This window comes from Euprymna scolopes, chromosome 3, assembly GCF_053919585.1.
Source record: "Euprymna scolopes isolate OS-2025 chromosome 3, ASM5391958v1, whole genome shotgun sequence".
Taxonomy (NCBI): Eukaryota; Metazoa; Mollusca; class Cephalopoda; order Sepiida; family Sepiolidae; genus Euprymna; species Euprymna scolopes.
In genome coordinates, this window is record NC_136484.1 from 75,683,841 (window position 1) to 75,707,784 (window position 23,944).

Consider the following 23,944-nt stretch of genomic DNA (forward strand, 5'->3'; position numbering starts at 1 on the left):
GTAACTTAGAAATAGGGGTTTATTTGTTTAGAACGAACCAACTTTACATTTATATATATATAGATATATATATTTGTGTGTGTGTTTGTACTAAAAACGAGGATTGCGACTTTCCCCACCCTCTGCCTACACCCTAATACTGATACTTAATTTAGCACAAGGACCTAAAAGTGGAAGCTTAACACGTGCGTCGAGAACAACGCCTAAAAAGAAACCCTCGAAATGTGAGTCTAATTTTTTTTAAAGGATAATTTTACCCCGAAATTATCTCAGGAAGCAGTATGTCTTTGTTGCGATATAAGTCCATAATTCTGCACTGTGCCACAAACACTAAAATATAAAAAATGTCAATTACAAATAATCCAAACCGTGGGACCCAGAAGAAAAATCTGGATGACATGATCACCAGGTGCTCCTTCGGTAGCTAGCATGGGAGACCGAATCGTTATCCTGCGAATGTTGGCCAACTTTCTAATTTCAGAATCTCAAATAACATGGACGCTGAACAGGTAAGTATAACCCCTAATTTCAGGGAACAAAATGATACCGAACAAAAACAGCACAGCCATGATAACCATCAAAATAGAAAAAAAAACGAAGAAAGAAATGGACAACAAAAGAGAATAGACTCGTAATGGAATGCTATTATAGAAGTCATCCTAAATATAGATATGGAGGTTATCCGAAACCAATGAAAGAATTATGGGATCTGTCCAGTGACTACCATACGACAGAACAAAGAATTGTGGACCAAGCAAGACTGATACTCAAGAAAGGCTGGCTCTCTCAATTAGAACTAACAGAAATACAGTGAAAAATAAATGATGAAATTGAACAAGAAGCATCCTCCAATGGAACTGAACGTAGAGAAACCCTACAAATTGGAGCCCCACAAGAAAAAATACCAAGGTGGAAGACCTATCAAGACTGAACTTTACAAACGTGAAAACAGAGAACAATGAAACAGAACTAACAGAGAATGAAGCAGATGAAATAAATAAAATAATAAAGTTCATGAACGAGGAAAAAACAAATATCCCATCGTTAAAGAACCAAAAGCAGAAGAAATTAAAAACAGAAACAGAGAAGGTTAAGAAGCTCCTCTCACACATCCAAACAGATACAATCACAGACTTAAACAACTTAATTTATGCAGGCACCAAAATGGTAAGTATGAATTTCAAATCAGAAAAACAACCGGGGACAAGTGGACTGACAAAACTTGGATGGGAAATAAGACTAGAAACTCAAACACACAAACATAAAAAAGAAGCCAAAATGATCAACAGGGAGAAAGCAATGTGGAGAAGATGTGATTGGCAGGGAGAGGCTAAACAAGAAACATGAAGAACTGAACAAAAAAATAAAAGCAAAAGAAGCGAGATTGAGACGATATAGATATAAATCTGAACAATGCAAACAAAACAGAACATTTGAAACTAATGAAAGATAATTCTACCAAAATGTGAGCGGAGGAAAAACAAAAACAGAATAACCAAATCCGACAGAAACAAAACTCTACTGGAGTAATATATGGGAAGAGCGACGAGATCACAATAGAAATGCCAAATGGCTGAAAGACATGAAGGAAGAGTTACAACAAATAGAAGAAGGAACAGTGAATGAAATCAGCAAGGAACTCCTAAAGAAAACCATAAGAAAAATGGCAAACTGGAGAGCACCAGGGCATGACAGGATACATGCATACTGGTTCAAAAAATTCACAACCTTACGCGAAAGGCTAGCCCAAAACCTAAAAAGATGTATACAGGAAGCGAACATGCCAGACTGGATGACAAACGGTAGAACCACACTGCTACAGAAGAACATGGAGAAAGGAAACATCCCCAGCAGCTATAGGCCAATCACATGCTTACCCACTATGTGGAAGATACTGACAGCACAACTGAGGGAACAAATCTACCACTCCCTAAATAATCGTGGACTCATCCCCGAGGAACAGAAAGGATGCCATAAAGGAAAAAGAGGAACACATGATCTGCTATATATAGATCAAAAGATCCTAATGTAAGTAAAAAAAAGGAGAAAGAATTTAGCCATAGCATGGATCGACTACAAAAAAGCGTACAACAGGATCCCCAAAGAATGGATAATAGAATGCCTAAAAATGTATAAAATACCAAGCGGGATCATCAACGTAATAGAAAATGCAATGAAAACATGGAGACTGGAACTGACAGCTGATGGACAACACATAACAGAAATTAACATAAAAAGAGGCGTCTTCCAAGGAGATTCACTATCACAATTACTGTTCATCATAGCCATGATGCCCCTGAACAGTATTCTGAGAAAGTGCCAAGCCGGATACAAGTTCTCCAATACAGAGGAAAAAGTGGACCACCTGATGTACATGGATGATTTGAAACTTTTTGTAAAGACCGAAAAGGAGCTAGAGACACTAATTAACACTACCAGGATCTTCAACCAAGATATCCAAATGGAATTTGGAATGGAAAAATGCGCACAACTAGTTATAAGAAAGAGAAAGCTGGAAACAATAGAAGGCATGGAACTACCCAACCAAACGGAGATGAGGGCACTAGGGGAACAAGACGACTATAAATACTTGGGAATTTTAGAAGCGGACATGATCAAAGCAACAGAAATGAAAGAGAGAATTGGAAAGGAATACCTCAGAACAAGAAAACTACTGGAAACGAAATTATATAGCAGGAACCTAATAAAAGGGCAGTATCACTAGTAAGATACTCTGGACCGTTTATAGGGTGGGCAAAAGAAGAACTGAGACAGCTCGACCAGAAGACCAGGAAACTCATGACCATGCACTACACCCCAAGGACGATATTGACAGACTCTATGTGAATGACACAAAAAAAAACTAGAAAAATACACAATGCAAAATACTGAAAGGATAATTATGGCAGCGAGAGACACTGAAAAAACAACAAAACAGAAAACAGAGAAACAAACGACAAAACGAGAAAAGAGAAATGGGAAGAGAAACAACTCCATGAAGATTCATAAGAATGACAAAAGATGAGAATAACGAAAACACCTGGACATGGATGCGAAAAAGACATATAAACCGAGAAACTGAATCTCTAATAACTGCAGCACAAGATAACTCGATAAGAACCAACCATATCAAAGCAAAGATTGATAAAACACAAGAAAACAGCAAATGCAGACTCTGTGGACAAAGAGACGAAACGATAAACCATACAGTAAGTGAATGCAGCAAACTGGCCCAAAAGGAATACAAAAAGAGGCACGACCGAGTGGGGAGGGCGGTGCACTGGGAAGTGTGCAAACATATATTTTGAATGTACAGACAAATGGTACAAGCATAAACCTGCAACCGTACTCGAAAATGAGAACCACAAAATCTTATGGGACATGGACATACAGACGGATAAATCCATCCAAGCAAGAAGACCAAATGTCGTAATAATTAACAAGAAAGAAAGATCCTGTCAAATCGTAGATTTTGCTGTCCCAGCTGACCACAGGGTGAGTATGAAAGAAAAGGAGAAATGGAGCAAATACACAGAGATAGTCAAAAAGTTAAAAGGGCTTTGGATGATGAAGAAAATCAAAATAATACCTATAATAGTAGAAGCACGAGGAACAATTCCGAAAAACTTGAAAAAAAGAATGGAAGAAATTGGAATTAGAGGAAAGGCTTCAAAAATACAACAGCTAGCGATAATGAAAATGGCTGAAATATTGAGAAAACCCCTTGAATGCGGAGAATAATACAAGTATACAATATAATGAAAAAGCGTTACAGGGAATGAAGAAGACTGAAGCTGCATATCTACAAGTTCTTCATCCCCATTATGCATCCCCTCCCATTGTTTCATCACTACTCTCCCCCTCCCCCAAAAAAAGTGATACCAAAGAGCCGAGAAGGGTCAAGGGGGATGGAAAGACTGAGGAGAGAGCGCTGACCAGACCTCCGCTGGACAAGCGCGAAGAGAAATGGGATCTTGAGGAGGCTTAGGGCCACTGAAATTCCAGTATAGACCAATGGCTGCTGCCAGCGAGAAATCAATGGTAAGAGGCTGTTGCGATGACGTAAATTTATTTGCAAATGCTATCGAAGGAGGTGGAGATCGCTGGACGTCTGGGGAGACTTGTCACTCAGCTTCCAGAAAATACCACAGGTTTCCAATCAGATCTCTGATGATTTATGTGAAGCTCTATGTGAGCCAATGATAATAATAAAGTAAAAAAAGAAATTAGGCTAACAATTACTGATAGAATAGAAGGTATCCTACTTTTTCCATGCTCCCGAGAAAGATATATTAATAACATGAACTTAAAACCGATATTTTTGAAAGAGCTCAATACAGTAAGATGTAAAGCAGCAGGCACCGCCCAAACGACAACTCAATCGCTCGGCTTAAATCCATGATTAGAAGGAAATAAAGTGTCAAAACCTGTCATTTTCTTTTATACATTCAACTTGTCAGTTCAATTTTATTTGTTTCTTTCAAAAATTTCGCCCAGACAACTTACACATCAGTGACAGCGTTTGATATTTAGGCGATGGCTGCTACTGCTGATTGTAGAGTATGATTATCTGAAATTTCTGATGCTAACTTTTTTAGATGAATTATTTACATGACCACCTTGTGTTCCGACGCAGTATAAGTAGTACTGAAACGTAATTTCATTTATGTTGATCATATATCATATATATATATAAAAGACTTGAAAAAGTATATTTTTCTAAAACAACATATATGATGGACTCTTCCATCGATGTCAAACTCAAGAATTTCGAGCGGAACCCTTTATTTACGTCATGGGGGTAGCGTGCTTTTGTTCCATCAACCATGACAGGATAGAGATTCTAAGTAATTCGTAATTGTACTTTTTCGGTCGCCCACACTGAAGATTGAACCTTCAGGAGAATATCACTTTTACAATCGATTTTCCCCAGTATTCTAACCACTGCGCCACGGGTCCTTGTGGACAATTCTAGGACGAATTTTCGGAGCCTTAAACCTATTTTTATTTCTAGTTGTAAATACCTCTATTTATTACTAATTTTTACTATATATTAATGTATATCTATTTTTATTATTAATGTATATCTATTTTTATTATTAATGTATATCTATTTCTATATTTTTTTATACTATGTTTTTTTTACTTATTACTTGTATATATTATCTACTGTTTATAATTACTGCTTCCCATATCGTATTAAATTCTACACTAGGTCTACTTATCAGTTGGTTATTCCCCAGCATATGTGCTACTTCTTTCAGTTGTCTTACTCTCCAGCGTTCCTCTCTGTCTATAATTTGTACTTTGTTCCATAATGGTAAATGGTTTCCCTTTTCCTACCAGATATGATCAGCTATATCTGACTTTTCAGTCTCTCTACGTACTACGGCTTTTCGATGTTCTTCTAACCGTACTTTCAACGGACGACACGTTTCACCTATGTATAGTTTCCACATTTACATGGGATTTCATATACACAGTTCTTAGTCATGATTTTTTCTGAAAGGGTCTTGACTTTCACAAGCTGTTTCCGGAAAGTTGAATTACTCCTGAATACTGCCCTGATATCATATGGATTACATATTCGTTGAAGTTTTTCAGACAAGAAATATGGTATACAAACTGTGGTGACGTAATTAAAGGGTTGCGCTCGAAATTCCGTCCAAATTCCCGAGTTCGACAGAAACATTCCCGAGTTTGACAAGATACACCTGAAGAAGGTCGGAGGTTACATCGACCGAAACGTTGTGAAAATCACACTCAAGATGAGAACAGTAGTCCGATGAATATATAAGGATATTTCGTTACTAAGGCATATTAACATGAGCATGACTAGGTTAAACAGGACGAGGGAGGGAAAGGTGTATTCAGTGGTGGCCTGACAGTGTTCTGGTGATTATTCTGTTGTTAAAAGAAAATGTAATGATAGAGAGAATGAATAAAAAGTACTGGGTGCTAGACTTGGCATGTGAGAGAGGTTAGTCATATGTTTATAGCAATGAAGAGAATTGTAATATTGTAATTAGGCATGTGGGGTTTATGTCGGAGGGTTAATCTAAGGAATTACAGATATTAGTCCTGGTTTGAAGGAGGTTTATCGGCAGAGTTTAGGGTGGTTCCATATTTAAATTTTCTTTTGTGCCTGCAACTGGACATTATTTCTAATTTAGAATTAACAATAATTCATTTTTCCGGTGCTGTTATAATCGCTGCGTTGCAAAGAATACATTAGTTTGAACCTGGGCTGTACAATTTAAATTTTCTTAATATTTTCCATTTTAAAGAGAAATTTATGTTATTTTCTTTTAAGTTTCTTCCTAGATTAGAGAGGGTGGTTTTCGACTTTGGTGTCTCGCTAGAGAACAAGTGCAGGGGGTTAGATATTCTAGTTTTTACCTGGAAGGAGGATAGTCCTATGTATGTATGTATTTTTGGGTGGGAGTATGGTATATCCGGGGTTTACTGCCTATGAGGGAGTTAGTTGAGTTCAGGTGCTCCAAAGATTGTTCAATGTATGATTTAATTATGTCTATTCCTACTGGCTGCAGGATTGGTTGTTCGGTAAATGTGCCATTATTTATTAAGTTATTTGTATCATTGTTGGTAGTTTTAGTTATTTCGGTTTGATTGGTCATGGGGTTGTCTACTGTAGTAAGGGGCAATTGTCACTGTACGTGAGTATATGACGTCTGAGTGCATACAATCACTTTCAAGTGGGCAATTTTGGAGGGACATTGCAGTTACATTTATGGTATGTTGGGTTTAGGGTGTTGTTAATAATTTGCTGTACAGATTTTATTTTTTATTAGAGAAGATTTTGATGGAATTTTTATTTAGGACTGTACTGTACTTATGAGTTGTCTATCTAGGGATATTGGTGTTTTTTTTATTATTGTAGGGTGGGTTGAACCAAAAAGTGGCTCTTTCTTCTAATTCTTTTTTTTTAGGGGGGGGGGCTCTTTTTCTAAGTTATTGATTGCATGTTTATTTTGCTTATGGTTATTATGCATTTTTTGTCTATATTTACATTTGGTCATCTTACAGGTAATTATTGGGGTATTGGGATGTTTTCTACTATTATTTGTATTGTGCTTTATTTTGTCATTGTATCCTGAGTTAGCTAGTGCATTGTTGTAAAATTAGATTTTTTTTCAAATATGTCATAGTTGGCAGAAAGGTTGGAGATTCTGTTCGAAACTGATTCTGGGATTGCTTTAATAACAGTTATAGGGTGATTAGAGAATTTGTGGGTATAGTGTAGTGATAAATTGAGCTTATGTTAAGGTTTATGGTCAGGCCTAGGAAATTTGAGGCATTTTTTTCATTTTCTATTGTTATGCTGAGGCCAAAGCTACAAAAAATTATTTTAATTTAATAATGGTTTTATTATATAGCCTAGATTTACTAACAGAGCATCATCCCTATATATAAATCGCTATTCTTAAATCTACATTTAATTAGAAAAGTCTGATCAAATCAGTCACCTGAGCAGAGTCCAACACAACCCATCACTATATGAATGTAATCTAGGTGTCTTTTCTTGTCCAGAGTTTGTTATTAAATTGTATTTGGATTTTTCTGGCTAGAAATATTAACCTAATTTCTAATTCGGAGAGGACTGAATTTTTTTTGCTAGGATGAGTGCCTTGTTTAATAGGATGAGAGAGATTGATTGGTAATAGTTATCTATGTCAAATGTTATGAAGCTTAACTTAGATTTGTTTTTTAGATTTAGGTTGGTTGGTTGGTTGGTTGGTTGTTTTTGTTTTACGGCATATCAACCCTTTTCGGGTTATTTAATGCCGAATCCAAAGATTTTGAAGAAAAAATTTTTAATAGAATATATTTGTTGTTTTCAAGTCGGTTTCTATTTAACCCATAGTTGGGACCCTAACAGGTACTACCACTCTGGGTCAGAGTTGACCTAGGAGCAATGGTAATTAAATGGTGGCGCCACACTTCCCAAAGCCCACAAGCTGGGGCCTCACCACTGGATTTAGTTTAAGGTCATATCCAAGACCCCCATTGAGGGACTTTTACCCTCTGCAGGGGGGCAGTCGGTGTATTCTAATGCCCCACTGACAGGGCCATTTTAGATTTAGGAACCATTCTATAACATTGTTTGAAAATTGCCAGAGAAACATTTCTTTTTTAGAGTGGGAATGATTCTGTCTAGTATATTTTTACTTATTTTGCCTAAGTCTGATTTGGAAGGGCAAATTAGTCTGATAGATGGGTTACTTCTAAAGTTAGGTTTATGGTTCTTTAATGTTGGAGTAGCTGGGGTCAGAATTTCTGTGTGCTATTTAAATGCAGGCTGGTTAGCAGAGTTTTTGCTTGGTCATTGATGGTGTGCACTGAATTAAGGGGTACTACTTTGTAGGATTTGTTAAGTTCATTGTATATTAAGTCTTTATATGTTTGGTAATTCAGTTTGTAATAGTTTTTAGTTTTATCAACAAAACAAAGAGTTCTGTTTTAGTTTTAACCTTATGTGTGAATCCAGTTATATTTTTAATTATTGGATTAGGGTTCTTGTTAGATTTCTTCAATTAGACTTTTTTGATTAGGTTGATTAAGCTGCTTTCAAATTCCTATATTGGGGCCCATTGGCAGATTGATTTTAAACCGTAATGTTGGGCTACCAGTCTTTCTTGCTTTTTCAACTGGGATCTACTATTCAACGGTAAGGGGGGGGGATTTCTGAGGGGTGAATGGCCTACTACGATGGGGGTAATAACTTGGGGTTGCTTTAAACTAAGGTTTCATTCATGGTAGTAGGCTTTCTATTAATTATAAATTTATTAATTGCTGCTATTAGTTTAGATATACAAGATTTTCAAGAGGGAGTGGGTGATATTTTCAGACGAAAGGGAGATGTATTCTTTATTGAACATCTCTAGATAAGTCAAAAGAAGGGATCTTATTATATTATATATATATATATATATATATATATATATATATATATATATATATATATGATCAACATAAATGAAATCATGTTTTAGTATTACATATACTGCGTCGAGACCAAAGGTGGTCATATATAAAAGAATTGAAAAAGCATATTTTACCAAAACAACATGCACATACAATACTGTTTCGTTGTATCACAACTCATCAGTGCAGTTAGACTAGCACCTTTCCTCAGTTGTGGATCGAACTTACACCCATGGCATTGATAGTCGGCATTGGAGAGAGATGTTCATTCACAAGGAAAAAAAAATGTATTCTTTCCAAAAGATAGGCTAAAATAGTTCCTTCTAACTTAATTTTCTTAGCTTAAAAAGTGGTCGACGAATGAACAGGTCCTGAGAAAATTTTTCGTGGATTTCTACATTGTTTGGATTAGCTGCTTCCTCATCGTAAATTGTCTCAAAAATGCTGTGTTGCAATTTCCATGGAATAATTCGACTCTTGCTTCTAGTATATTTTGCTTAGGGAGCCGACCCCTAAACCCTAATTCACTAATTGCACTGAGTTTATTTCCATTCACCTCAAGGTCGTCCCAACATGTAATTTATGTAAATCTTCCGAAATTCATACCAGTTAACATAATCTCTACCTACCGGTGTAGGATTCCATTATATAACACAACATTAGCAGAATTACCAGGACACGTTTCTTTGGCATGAAAGCATCAGTATAGCATGAAAACATCAGTATAGCATGAAATACAACGAACTTATAGTGATGAATGGTAATTTTTATAGAAACACCTTTTATTTGTGCTTTTAAGAAATCAAACAGCTTTATAAATGGTGCTATATTTATCATATTGTTGTTCGGGATCCAACAAACTTCCTCTTCGCTGTACTCTTTCTAGGTGGTAGTCGTTTTTATCAAGGGCTCTGTTGCTCCCTGTGAAGGTTTCACCTCAGCCTCAGTCGTTCGACTCTATCTTTGTATCATCGTTTTGTATCTAACTTTCTGGCCTACTCTCTGAAAACATTGTGCTATCAGAATCTTTCTTCCATAGGAGGACACTGTAACGGGGTGCAGATCCTTCATATGTCTGGACATAGCATAAATCTGGACGGATTGTGGACTAATTATTTGAACTTAGCCAAATTTCGTGATGCACCGATTCTCGGCGCCTTTATCCAAACACAGTCTTAAACCTGCTAATGCTGTGTTCAGGACATCCTGATGGTGACACAAAATTAACCTATTGTTACAATATTTTGGGTATGATCCTGCATAATCGGGAGATTCTATTTATAAACTATGCTGTTAGGAACTGATGAATCGAATTAATTCACGTTCTGCTACCAACCAATCAGAAATCAGGATTGCTCCATAAATATTAAACCTTTCTTTAGCAATTTCGCATATATTTTTTCTGTCTGAACATAGGAAGAATCTTTTGCTCTGTGGATTCCAACTTGATAATTGTCTATTGCAAACCAGTCACCTCTCAGGACTTGTGTAGAACAACGAACCATTGGAAACTATTTTGAAACTAAACATGGCTTACAGTTTTAGACCTATTTTATCCGAACTTCATAATAGTAGATCGCATTTACTAGTGTGATCAAATGCATGTCATGGTCTTTTGGAGTAACTTTGTTCCACTACACAGCGTCTCGTATGGAACAGCACATAATGACCTATGCATTTTAATGACCTATGCATTTTAATGAGGTATGCATTTTAATGACCTATGCATTTTAAGATATTGCGCCATTGCCCTTCTATGTCATTTCCAGTTAGGTCATTCGAAACAATGGTTTCACGCCCCCACTTAACTGTTCCTTTCACTGTCGTTGGGCAAACTTTTCTTACTAAATAAGCATTAGGTCACAGTCCTGGGTGTCATCTACTTTTCTGAAAAGCCAGGATTTCTCACTGAGTATCTCTGTGTGAAATTGCGCTGTCCGTATTTAATACTGAGTGGTACACACATGCAGAGTTGGCTTTATATGCACTGGAGAGTCAAGTTGATGCACTTCAACGACGAGTTCAGCCAAATAATACCTAGGTATTATTTTCATATCAAAGGCAACAAGCGTTCTCTAATACTGTCTCGTATCTTTCCAACGCCACTCCGATTTCTAGCAAGCTGGCATCAACTCATATATGGTAGTTCACATAAGTTCCTACAAACTGGATTAGTTCACCTTATTGTAATCATGATTTTGCACATTATATGCCAGAGGAAGAAATCTATCATTTTGTCATCACAGCAATTTGGTAATCAAACTAGCTTTCCTTTTGATTACTCTGCATGCCAAATTAAGCCATACACACACCGAGAGATTACCAACAAGCCTTCTACACAAGGAATTCCCGCTTCATCGCGTGGTGATATCGGAAATTTTTCGAACTGTATTTCCTTACTTCCAGTGCAGGACAATGCTCTTCCTCCATACCATTCATCCCAGATCGCGTGAGCTGTACTCTAATCGGTCCAGGTCCTTATATTTCAGTCCAAACCGGGCCAAATAATACCTAACATGAGATGCAAGCATGAAATTTCTATCGACAAGTATATCATCGATGTAACCTGACGTTGCACAGTCCATGTTTTCCTCTTGTGATAGCACCGTGTTGACGATGGTATTCATGACTAGGAGAGCTTTTTCACAGTCACAAAAAGAAGAGCTCAGATATGTCTGTACTCGTTCTATTTCTGTCATGGTAAAGAGGAAAGAGTCTAGACAGTGATGGTTACATCTTATATTCAGTAATACAAACCTAGCTGCAATAATAGTGGTAGGGAAATTTTAGGTTATGTCAATCTATGTAAAGAGTTAAAAACAGGACTTCATGATGAGTTTCAGAAATAAAAGAGCGAGGTGAATCCATTGAAGTCTCATAAAAGATTTTTGTCCTCTGTGACAGCAGGGACGTACTGAAATTTGAAGCTTGTCAATTGCGATGACGAAAATATCAAGGAACACAGAGATGAAGATCGAGATGAAACGACTGTAATAATATAATAAGCCAAGAAAATGGGCCAATTTCTGATAAAAAGTTGGTAGCTAAAGATCCTAGACAGCTTTAACTTTCTCGAATAGGGTTGAAATTCCCTGTAGGCTTATTATATAGCATAAGAAGACGAGAGAAGTAGTACTAAAAACACATATTAAACACAGGTTTATTCTGCCATAGCACTGCCGCCAACATCCAAAAAGACAGAGATTACTATATGTTCTACAGTTGAAGTATTAGCCAATAGAATACTATGAATGTGATTATAAACGAAATGAAAAATTCCATACAATCTTAGCCATACACCAATTAAAGGTACTGGCCGTGTAACACAGACTGAAGGACATAGTTAAGAATTCCATAAGCTTCATTACAACTGTTTCAGGGATATCAGTCAGGTTAACTGGAATTCGGTGATAAACTCTCATAAAATCCAATTTGAAACAAATTTGAACAACCACATAATGACAAAGCAAAATCCTAAATCGGATTACGGTAAGGAAGAGTAATTGCATTTAAACAACGAAATTCACCAGAACGCCTGAGAACCAAATGTAAAGGAAGTGTTCAAGACTAAATAAGTAATGAATAATCTCTAACTGTACAATATGATTTACTTTTTAGTATTTTCGCCCCAAACAAGGCATAAGTGGGGCATAATGGCTACTATTTGGGTCCATATATTAGGTACTATGAAAGGAATTGAGAAGTGAGGTGTAATCAATCCATGCCAGGGCTAAGTTCCTTTTTCTGTTGTTTAGATCCTTTGTGGTTATATAACAAGACATGTTTCCCTTTTACACTTTCTGGTATCCTTTCTGATAGCTTGGGAGTAATTTAATATCTATTGATTTTTCCACATGGTTGGTAGGTTATTGGTTTGTAGATGTATTTGTTATTATTTACTTACTAGGAGTAGTCACACAAGCCATCATCAAAGATTGCTCTGAGAACAACTGGTCGTGTTCCCTGGAGTCTGAGTGAACATAAGTCTCCCCAGTTTTCTAGTAATTTCCACCTCTTTCAATAACCTTTGCAAATTAATTTGCTTTATCGCATCAGTCACTTATCATTGATTTCTCGTTGGTGGCGGACATTGGTCTTCACTGGAATTTGGGTTTCAATAAGCTTACCCAAGGTCCAAGTCCTCTTTGCACATCCAGCGGAGGTCTGATTAGTGCTTTCTCTCCTCAGTCTTTTCATTTTCCTTGACCCTCATTATTTGGTGTGGTGCTGTTTATATTGACACTCACAGAGAAGAAAAAAAAGGGGGACTGTATTTTTCAATTATACAGTTTCAGTTCTCATGATTCCATGTGATGTTCCTTTGCGTTTTGCATTTATAACCGTTTCTGTGTCCAGTTTGTGTGTGGTCTATATCAGGTGTTTGTCTCTACATTCAAGGGGTTTCCTTAATATTTCTGCAGTTTTCATTATTGAAATTCGTTGTATCTTCTCAGCCACCCCTCTAATTCCAATTTCTCCCATTCTTTTTTAAAAATTTTTCGTTATCGTTTTTTGCGCTCCTACTATTAGTGGTGTTATCTTTACTTTCTTCATTTTTCATATCTCTTTCTCTGGCCAGTTCCGCTTTTTAGTCTCTTGATCTTCACTCTGTAGTCTACTGGAATGGCAAAATCTACAATCTGGCAGGACTTCTCTTTCTTATTAACTATTATGACGGTTTTCTTGCTTGGGTGTGTTTATCCGTTTGTATATCCATGTCCCATAGGATCTTGTGACTTTCATTTTCCAGTACTGCTGCCGGTTTGTATTTGTTCCATTTTTGTGTTCAAGATGCAGTTGTTTGCATAATTCACAGTCTTCCTCATTTGATTGTGTTTATTTTTATATTGTTTTTTGGGCTAATTTGTTGCATTCACTTATTGTATGGTTTATTGTTTCGTCTCTTTGCTCGCAGATACTGTATTTGGTATTTTCTTGTGTCTTGTCGATCCTTGCTTTAATGTGGTTGGTTCTAATTGCATTATCTTGTGCAGCTGTTATAAGTGATTCAGTTTCCCTGTTAAGGTTTCTTTATTGTAGCCATTTCCAAGTGTTTCGTTAGTCTCTTTTGTCATCCTAATGAATCGTCCATGTTGCAGTTTCTCTTCCCATTTTTATTTCCTCGTCTCTTTTTCTATCTTGTTTGTTTTTTCCTTATCTCTTGCTGCAGTAATTATTCTTTCGAAGTTCTACATTACATTTTCTAATTCTATTTTGTGTTATTTACATACTCTTCTATACAAACCAGCCCTCTTTCTCTGTCTTTCCTTTTTACATATAGTCGGTAGGTATCATCCTTCAGGTGTAGTGGATTGTGCATCGTCATGAATTTCCTGGTCTTCTGGTTGAGATTACTTAGTTCTTTTTTGGTCCAGCTTAAAAACAGTCCAGAGTATCTTCTTAGTGACACTACCCACATATTTATTTCTTTAATTAGGTTTCGACTATTTAGTTTGCTTTTGATGAGTTTTGTTGTTCTTCTGAGTTATTCCTTTCCTATTTTCTCTTTCATTTCCGTTGCTTTGATTTCGTCTGCTTCCAGCACTCCCGAGAATTTGTAGCTGTATGTTCACCTAATGCCCTCATTTCTGTTTGATTGGGCTATATCCTCTGTTGCTTCTAGTTTTCCCCTCCTAACTTTTCTATACCACATTCCATTTGGATATCCTAGCTAGATATTCTGGTCGTATTTATTAGTGTTTCTAGTTTTGTCTTTACAAACAGTTACAGGTCATCCATATACATTAGGTGGTTTATTTTTTCCTCCGTGTTAGTAAACTTGTATCCGTCTTGGCATTTTCTTAGAATGTTGTTCGGGAGCATCATGGCTATAATGAACAGTATTGGTGATAGGCGCATTACCTACATAAAAGGGCCTCACTTCATTTACTCTCTCTATTAGAGGGTAGACACAAGGTCAGGTGCGGTGTGAAGAAAAGTGTTTTTGTGGAATTTGAAATGAATTCGAACTTGGCAAATCCAGGTTTTCAGTTCATGCCATTAACCATGTTACCATCAAAGATCATTTCCATCGGAGTTTTAAGTATGATTGTGTTTATATCGCTTGACTAATTGTCGCCAAAGGATAAAGGTTAAGATCAAGGTGATGAAAAATATAAAACTTACAATTTTGGCGATAACTTCGGTGTTGTTCATCGTAGAGATTCGCTACTTGGTTCATATTGTTACTAATATGGTTCTAAATTTTGGGTGAATGATGAGGAATTTTAACTTTCAAATTTTCCAAATATAAAGTTCTTTAATAACTAGTAAGATATTCTACCTAATTAAAAAAAACATTTTAGATGACCTTGACATTGACCTTAAAAAAGTTTGGTTTTGATATTTTGATGGAATTTCAGTATATGTTGTCAGGTGAAAGTATGCGACACGTACGCAGCCTCATAACTGACTTACGTTTCTGCTACTTCTATGTTCATAAGTTTTGGAATATTTATAAATATAAAAAATATGACAATGCTTAGTTAACATAACTTAAGCTTTAAGTTATTTTGTTTTAATTATTGTTTTTCTGCTGTTCTTGATATGCAACCTTTTTTGTAGTTATGTACTATCGAACAACAAATCCGATTGTAAGCTAATGCATACCTTCGACACGGATATTCCGAGTTCAAATCCTACATGATCTACTGTGTTTACTGATACATTTGTATTGATGGGAAAGATATGAACCCAAAATTAATACCAACTGTAATTAATTATTGCTAACAGACATTGCGTTTTGGCATTAAATGACACGAAAACGTTCGGTATGCTGTAATGGTGACAAATAAAAACAAACACAGTGTGAACAATTTCTGATTGAAGAAAAAAGAATTAAATATGAACCTGGATGAGATTTGAACTCTGAATGCCGAATTTGCAATCACTATCGTTAACTATTACGTCATTCTCTCCTCAATTGATTCCTTAATGTTTATCTGTGTCTTTTTTCTTCACTCTTTTAGATGACTGGGACGAACGCTACACACATTGAACGGACAATGAGCCAGTGGGACAAGGAGCACGACCATAACCGCGAAGTGCCAATGAATATTATCCTTTCCCTTGTGATGCTCTGTAGGCTTTACCTAATTGGTCGATTGGCTGTCGTGCACAGCAGCAGTCTCATTGATACATCTATCCAGAGTTACGGGGCTCTATGCAAAGTGAAAATAAACGCCCAATTTATTTTCAGAGCTTTGATGTCTACCCACCCATGCTGGGTTTTGGCCATCATCTTGTTTATAACCTTTATATGCACGTCATGGGCAATGCACATCTGCGAGACATTCTCTTTCGCAGAGGATGATGATGGATCACCTATGCAAACTATGTGGCTAATCGCCATAACCTTCCTAACGGTCGGTTATGGCGATATAACTCCGGTCAGCACATGTGGTCGCGTTATTTCAGTAATAACCGGTCTGGCAGGCGTAGGGATCGTGGCTCTGATGGTTGCTGTGTTGTCCAACAAGCTGGAACTGACGCGGGCTGAAAAATGCATATACTCCTTTATCCGACGAATGCGTTTGGAGACTGTTCACAGAAACGCAGCCGCAAATGTCATCAAAGAAGCCATGAAAATTTATAAACTGCGCAAAAAAGGTAATTCTGAGGTCGACTCGCAGATAATTCGACATCGGCGTAAATTTCTTGTGGCTGTTCGTCTAATGAGAGAGTCGAGTGCTATGAACCTTGAGATAAAACAGTCGGAGCTTCAGTTGGTTGATTTACATCAATCTCTTTCAGACATTAATGAAATAACGAAACAAAATACCGTATTCCAAAATGACATTCGACAAAGGGTTGCTTCTATCGAGAAATGTTTGTATGAGTTGAACAAATGCATTAGAAATTTAAATCATAATCAATAGAGAAAAGTATGCTTGATAAAAAAAATCTGTGTTTTGGTTTGAATTTTATAGAAGGGGGTATTTATAAGTTACATCGTTTGTTTTTTTTTGTTTTTTTTTCTCTTTTCTCTTTTTTTTTTTTTGTTGTTTGTTTGTCTATTGTTCTTTATATTGATATATGTTTTATCAGCATTCTCACCAGTGGTATGATAAATGTTTATATAGGTTTTTCAAGTCTTTAATAATAATAATAATAATAATAATAATAATAAAAATAATAATAATAAAAGAACAAGAAAACTTCTCGAAACTAAACTATATAATAGAAACATAATAAAAGATACAAAAATATGGGCAGTTTCATGAGAATAATTATAACACGATCAGCCGGTCAATGGGATGTGAATGGGTTCACATGTTACACCAATTGTCTTAGAAGTGGTCTCATGAAGATGTGAAGATAGTCAGTCGTTAGGGTCTGTAAGAAGAAAAGCATACCTGAGATGTTGGATGTGGCTGTGTGGCTCCTTCTTCTCCCAGGAAACGTCTTGACCCCTGGTGGCATTCGGGTTGGGATCTTCCTTTTCCTCATGGCCGCTTCGTTCTTCAATGAAAGCATTTATGGCAGACACAAAAAACGACACGCGACACAATTGTAATATATATTGTATAATCTTAACTATTTATTTTACAAAAAAATATATTACAATACAATATACACATAATAATTAATTTTTACAATTAAACCTAGGCAATAGGCTTTTCAAAACTAACTAACGTATCCTAACTAGTGTTGAGGGAGAGGGTGCTCCCCCTCCCCATTTACGGAGAGACAGAAATATGCATGCTCACCTCATGACGGTCCGTGCAGAAAGAGAGCGATCTAGAAAGGGAATTCTGGGAATGCATTTCTTTGTATCTCTACGCTCATGGCTAAATCACCACTTGGACATGGATTATCTCATGGCTTCACTTCCTCTGATGACGTCACTTCCAGTAACGAGTACCGGTGCCCGGCAGTCAGAGATTGGTACGCGGCCAAGGAGGTCGTGTGCAAACGCCCAACAGTTGAGGAATGGTATTGCTCAGCCCGCCTTGCCTGTAATATATGTGAATACATGTTTGTTTCTAAAAGGCTTGTGTTCCTTTCGTTTTATTACCATTTAACACCATAACAACTGGCGACGTACGGATTCGACTTTCACACGGGTTAACACCACAAAAAAAAGAAGAAAAATGAAATTAATTTGACTTCAAAAGAACTTCGGATTACAAGCTAAGAATTCGACTGGCAATTACTTTCTAAAAACAAAATTCTTAAAACAAAAAACAGAAACGAACGTAAGACAAAGTTATCAACTCAATTGTAAGTAATATCTTTGTCTATATATATAAATTGAAAAGAACTGTAACAAACGCATTTTTGTTAATGCCGTAAAAATTAATTTGGTTGCTTATTGAAAAAAGGAAAAAAGAGAAAAATGTTGACCCAATTTCACCGCGAAAACAATTTTGATTGTAACTTGTCTACTGTTTATTCTTATGCAAATTTGGACATTTTTCAAATGAAGAGAAAAGTTTTTTTTTGGTTTTTGGTTTTGTTTTGTTTTTTTTTGCCTTTGCTTTTTGGTTCTAACTTTATGCAAATTTTTAACGGGAGATAAATGTTTTTCCCCATTTCGTTTTACTTGGATTAAAGTAAATACTTTTTCATTGAGTTGAATTTTCTGAAATATTCTACTTTAAACTGTCGGTTCTAAATGAAAAATTTTTTTCATCCTCATGGGGACAAGTCCCCCCCACACACACACACACACATAAAAAAAACTAGTCATTTTGGTTAACTTTCGGACAATTCCACAATTATTTTTATTCTTTTGCAACCTGTATTGTATCAAAGTATATTTTTTTTTTGTTTTTTTTTGTTTCGCAAGTAAATTTTTTTTGTCCACCCTCATATTAGGTTATCTCTATTTTTACCAAGAAGCAAGGGATACGTTGCTCCCTCCTCATAGGCACACACACACAAGGAAAGGACATTTTCTTTGTTTTATTATTATTTTATCTCTCTTCTCCAGTCAAAAACGGAAATTTTTTTTTTCGTGCGCTTGGAAAAGGCATTACAAGATGGAGGAGGTTAAAGCAGTATTAATACAGCTTATCAAGGCCCAGATAGACCAGCAGCAGAAGGCTGGGGAAATTTTAAAAGAACGTGATAAACAGCTCCAGTTACAATTTAAGAGGCAACAAGCGTTGGAGGAGAGAATGCTGCTCCAACAACATAGACAAGAAGAGCTATTGTTAAAAAATGTTCGATAGAACGGAATACAGGGACAGCAGCTTTGCTTTTTCCCAAATACGGGATGCTATAGAAATGTTGAACTACCAACCGGAGTTGGATGGGACGTTTGACGCTTTCTATCGGAGATATGAGGACCTATTCACCGTGGAGTGGACTATCAACGTGGAGCAACGCTAAAATGTTCGCCTACTTTGGAGGAAATTAGGGACCACAGAACATAGCGAGTTTGTGGATTATATTCTCCACAGGAAGACGAGTGAATTGGAATTCTCTGAAGCGGTCAAACTTTTATCCGAACTGTTCAGCCCGAATTCTACGCTCTTTCATAAAAGATGGAAGTGTTTTAACCTGCAAAAAAGCGACGACGATGATTACCTGACCTTCGCGTCCGTGGTAAATAAACACTGCGATGATTTACGTCTGACTTATCGGCAGATGACTTCAAGTGTTTAATTTTGGCGCAGGCTCTAGTCTCATCCAAAAACGCTGAGATTAGACAACGTGTTCTCTCTAGACTTTAGAGAGAACAGGGCCTCGCCCTCCAAAAGTTGGCCGAGGATTGTCAACGGGCAGTCTGAGTAATGAACAACTCGAGACACGTCGAAGAGTCAGGCGCAACATTCATTAGAAGGACGAACTTCAGATCAGAAATATTCATCCTGAAAAAGCAAAGCTGGAAGTAAGAAAACTCAGGCTACACCTAATAAGTACCGCCCAGTCACAAGACCCGTGCTATCGCTGCAGTGGGAAACATTGGTCGAGTCAATGTTTTTACAAAGATAAGTACTGAGACGAATGTGCCAGGAAGGGCCACACAAAATGATCCAGTGCAAGAAGAACAAGGACAAGAACAGCGTCCGACAGACCCGACTTGGATTCGGATAAGAACCGGCGTAAGCATGTCACAGTTAATATCGCAAATAAACTTGTGCATCTACAATTGGATTCCGGATCAGATCTGTCCATCATTAACCTTAAAACGTGGAAAAGGCTAAGGAAACCAACCATGCAGAAGACGAACAAATCAGTTCGAGTTGTGACAGGCGATAAAGGAGAATTTGAGGTAAACTTAAGTGGTGTTACTAAAAAAGTGAAAGTGTATGCTCGGTACTCACTGGATGAAGCGATTCGAATTGTGGAACCAACCTATGAATAAATTCTGTCATAGGGTAGAAGAGTCGTCTACGGAAGCGCAACACTGAAGAATGAGTTAAAAAAGGAATTTCCAGAAGTATTCTCACCAGGACTAGGAAAATGTACAAAGGCTATAGCAAGATTCGAACTAAAAGAAAACACTCTGCCCGTTTTCAAGAAGAAACGAAACGTCCCATTTGCAGCAACAGAGAAATCGAAAAAGAAAGCTTCAACGGAATCTGCCAAAGGAGGCAAAAAAGCTGAAACTATAAAGCTAGAAGCTAAAAAACCCGCGCCAAAAGAATTCCCCAAGCCAAAGCAATCTAAGGAGGTTGAAAAAACTGAGGAGAATCAAATTAGCCATGCGGATAGTCTATCTAGGCCGATACCATTGAAAAGGGATCCGTTTGAAGATTCCATCATTGTCACTCTTCGGACGGACGGGGAAATAAAAACGATGTTTGCGCGGAATGTGAGATCCGTTTTTGACAAGCTTTTAACCCAAAAAGTCAAGGCCACTAATGACCACTTGTATACACAGTAAACGTTTCATGTCAGGTGAAAGAGTATTTTTCAAAAGTTATAAAAACAACACATCATTCTGGGAGATGAATACAATTACTAAGAGAGTCGGTGACATGGTATATATCGTCCAAGGACCAACATATACCCACAAATGACACCAGAACCAACTAAGAAGATGTCGATCAGTTGAAACCAGCGACAGTCCACCATTGGAAGATGAGTCAATAGACACTGTCTTCGAAACTTTTGACCTCTTCAACCAACACCTGAAGTACGAGAAAGTTTACCGATCCATTGATAGTAAACCCTAAAACGAAAAGGTAGTGACAGCTTTTACGAACAAAAAGCTTGGGATGGGGTGTTGAAGATGCCCCTCCATGGGATTTTTGAATATTACCAGTCAGATATTGGTACGCGGCCAAGGAGGTCGTGTGCAAACGCCCAACAGTTGAGGAATGGTATTGCTCAACCTGCCTTGCCTGTAATATATGTGAATACATGTTTGTTTCTAAAAGTCCTGTGTTCCTTTCGTTTTATTACCATTTAACACCATAACAGATGTGGCACTATTTCTTTGTGCCACTGTTTCTAACAAACTCCGCAGCATGACCGGGTGGTTATTTGGCCATGTGCGTAGAGATACAAAAAAACGCCTTCCAATAATTCCCTTTCCTAGAGTTCTCTCTCTCTTTTCCTGCACGACCATCATGAAGTGAAGACGCATATTCTGTCTCTCCGTAAATGGGGGGAGCACCCCCTCCCTCAATACTAGTTAGGTTAGTTAGCTTTGAAAAGCCGATTATCCAGTTTTTTTAATTGTTAAAGTTTTTGTAAAATATATCGTGTACAATAAAATAATTAGTTATGCTTTATATATATATTACAATTGTGTCGCGTGTCGTTTTTCTTGTGTCTGCCATGAATGCCTTCATAAATGTCTTCATAAATGTCTTAAGTCGAAAGGCGGCCCTGAGGACAAAGAGATGAAGATTCCCACCAGAATGCCACCAGGGTGAAGAGATCATCTTGAGAAAAGAAAGGAGCCACACCCAGACCAACATCTCAGGTATGATTTTCTTCTTGCTACACAGACCCTAATGACTGGTCCATCTTCATATCTTCCCGAGACCATTTTAAGACATTTACTATAACACGTCTGTCGGTCACACCTCAGTAGTATACAGAAACCCAAACAGAGAAACTGAATCCTAATAAAAACAACACAAGATAACGCAATTAGAACCAATCACACCAAAGCAAAAATCGATAAAATACAAGGAAAATGCAAATGTAGACTTTGTAGATAAAGTGACGAAACAATAAACCACATAATAATCGAATGTAACAAACTAGCCCAAAAAGAATATAAAATAGACACGTTCAAGGGAGGCAGTACATTGGGAACTATGCAGACAACTGCATCTTGAACACCTAGACAAACGGTATGTGCATAAACTGTCATCAGTACTTAGAAATCGACAGTCACAAAATCTTATAGGGCATGTACATACAAACGGATAAACCCATCCAAGCAAGAAGACCGGGTGTCATAATAGTTAGCAAGATGGAAAAGGCTTGCCAAATCGTAGATTTTGCCGTTCCAGCACACCACAGAGTGAAGATCAAAAATACAGAGAAACAGAGAAAATACACGAAACTGGCCAAAGAGCTCAAAGGAATATAGAAGATGAATAAATCCAAGATAACACCACTAATAGTAGGTGCACTAGGAATAATACCAACAAACTTGAAAAAAAGAATGGGAGAGATTGGAATCAGAGGGGTGGCTGAAAAGATACAACGTATAACACTAATGAAAATGGCTGAAATATTAAGGAAACCCCTTGAATTGAGAGTCCAACACACATAAGCTACAGGCACAAATCAGACATATAGAAACTGCCACAGATGTGAAACAGAAAAGAACATCACATGGAATCATGAAAACTGAAACGGTATAATTATAAGTTGACCCTCTGTGCCTCTGCCTTCCATTTACTTGTGTGGGTTACCATAAACTGACTCCACACCAAATAATTGAAGAGGGGTCAAGAAGGATAGAAACCCCCAGGAGAGAAAGCACTAGCCAAACTTCCGCTGGATCAGTGCAAAGAGGACTGGGACCTGAGGTAGGCTTATTGACACCCAAATTCCAGTGAAGACCAATGGTCGCCACCAGAAATCAATGGTAAGTAGCTGTTGCGATAACGCAAATTCATCTACAAATGTTATCAAAAGAGATGAAGAGTATGAGAAATCTGAAGAGACTTGTTATCACTGAAACTTCAGAGAATACCACAAATTGTTTTCAAATAGAAATCTTTGATGACTCCTAGTAGCCCATGTTGCTGACTCTCAAACAAATTGCTAACAAAGGTTTTAACTTATACAACAACAATAAGAAAGATATGAAAGTCATTATTAATAGGAACATTCTCTCTCGCCAACAAGGAGGAGCCGATCTACATCCCGTGAATGTTGACCCAGCTAATTTCCGGTAAAGAATATCATGGATTAAATACAGGTAAGTACAAATGACCAGTGTACCAAACGCAAGCGATTAGACACTTTTACAAAACATTCCAACTAAAGAAGCTACCAGAATCGCATAAAAAGCCAATGGGACATGACTATTGACTAGAAGCAAGGAAAGAGACAATTACATCTCAGGAAACACATATCTTTATCAGAGTATATATATTAAATGAATTCTATCAACTGAATCATTTGATGTTGTTTTGTAAAAAAGGACAATCCAAAGCAAATAAAATTATCTAAGTATACAAAGATGGATGCCCAAGTGGTCAATAACATGCATTCTGTACTAGCTTGTGTCTATGTGTTAACACATTAATAATCAAGGAGGGTAATCTATAAGATTTCCGGATCGACAACTCAAGTGTCTCTGGGGATAAGGTTAGCGTCGGGTGCACTCATTCAATATGACGGGTAGAAGGAAGGTTATATAAGTAGGACAAATGTAATATATGTGTAAGTCTTTGGGATATTGGAGAAAATCATCATCGTCATCATCATCATTTTTTAACATTTTTTATTTGTACTTTTTGTTGTCTTGAATATGCATCTGATTAGAAAGTAACTGGAAGAAATTTACAACAGTCTGCCTAGTATTTAAAAATACAAGGGTCGGTCTTCTGCATCTTACTACAGGCCAATCAAC

At 37.1% G+C, this 23,944-nt stretch overlaps 2 protein-coding genes across 4 annotated transcripts in view; one reads left to right on the plus strand and one right to left on the minus strand.

Annotated features, from left to right (window-relative positions):
- Nucleotides 1-17,022, plus strand: part of LOC145256293 (small conductance calcium-activated potassium channel protein-like) — a 76,177-nt gene extending 59,155 nt beyond the window's left edge. Inside the window, exon 3 of one of the 2 annotated variants that reach the window (XM_080115025.1) lies at nucleotides 15,915-17,022. In XM_080115025.1, coding sequence (XP_079971151.1) covers nucleotides 15,915-16,823 — 909 coding nt within the window. In that variant the 3' untranslated portion in view covers nucleotides 16,824-17,022. The remainder of the gene's footprint in view (nucleotides 1-15,914) is intronic. The other variant, XM_080115015.1, reaches the window with a different exon arrangement.
- Nucleotides 1-23,944, minus strand: part of LOC145256286 (metabotropic glutamate receptor 7-like) — a 183,166-nt gene that overhangs the window by 83,061 nt on the left and 76,161 nt on the right. Inside the window, exon 7 of one of the 2 annotated variants that reach the window (XR_013863965.1) lies at nucleotides 17,129-17,901. The exons of the other annotated variant lie outside the window; for it this stretch is intronic. The gene's annotated coding sequence lies outside the window, so the exon portion shown is untranslated. Of the gene's footprint in view, nucleotides 1-17,128; nucleotides 17,902-23,944 lie in introns of those variants that run through there. 2 annotated transcript variants of the gene reach the window in all.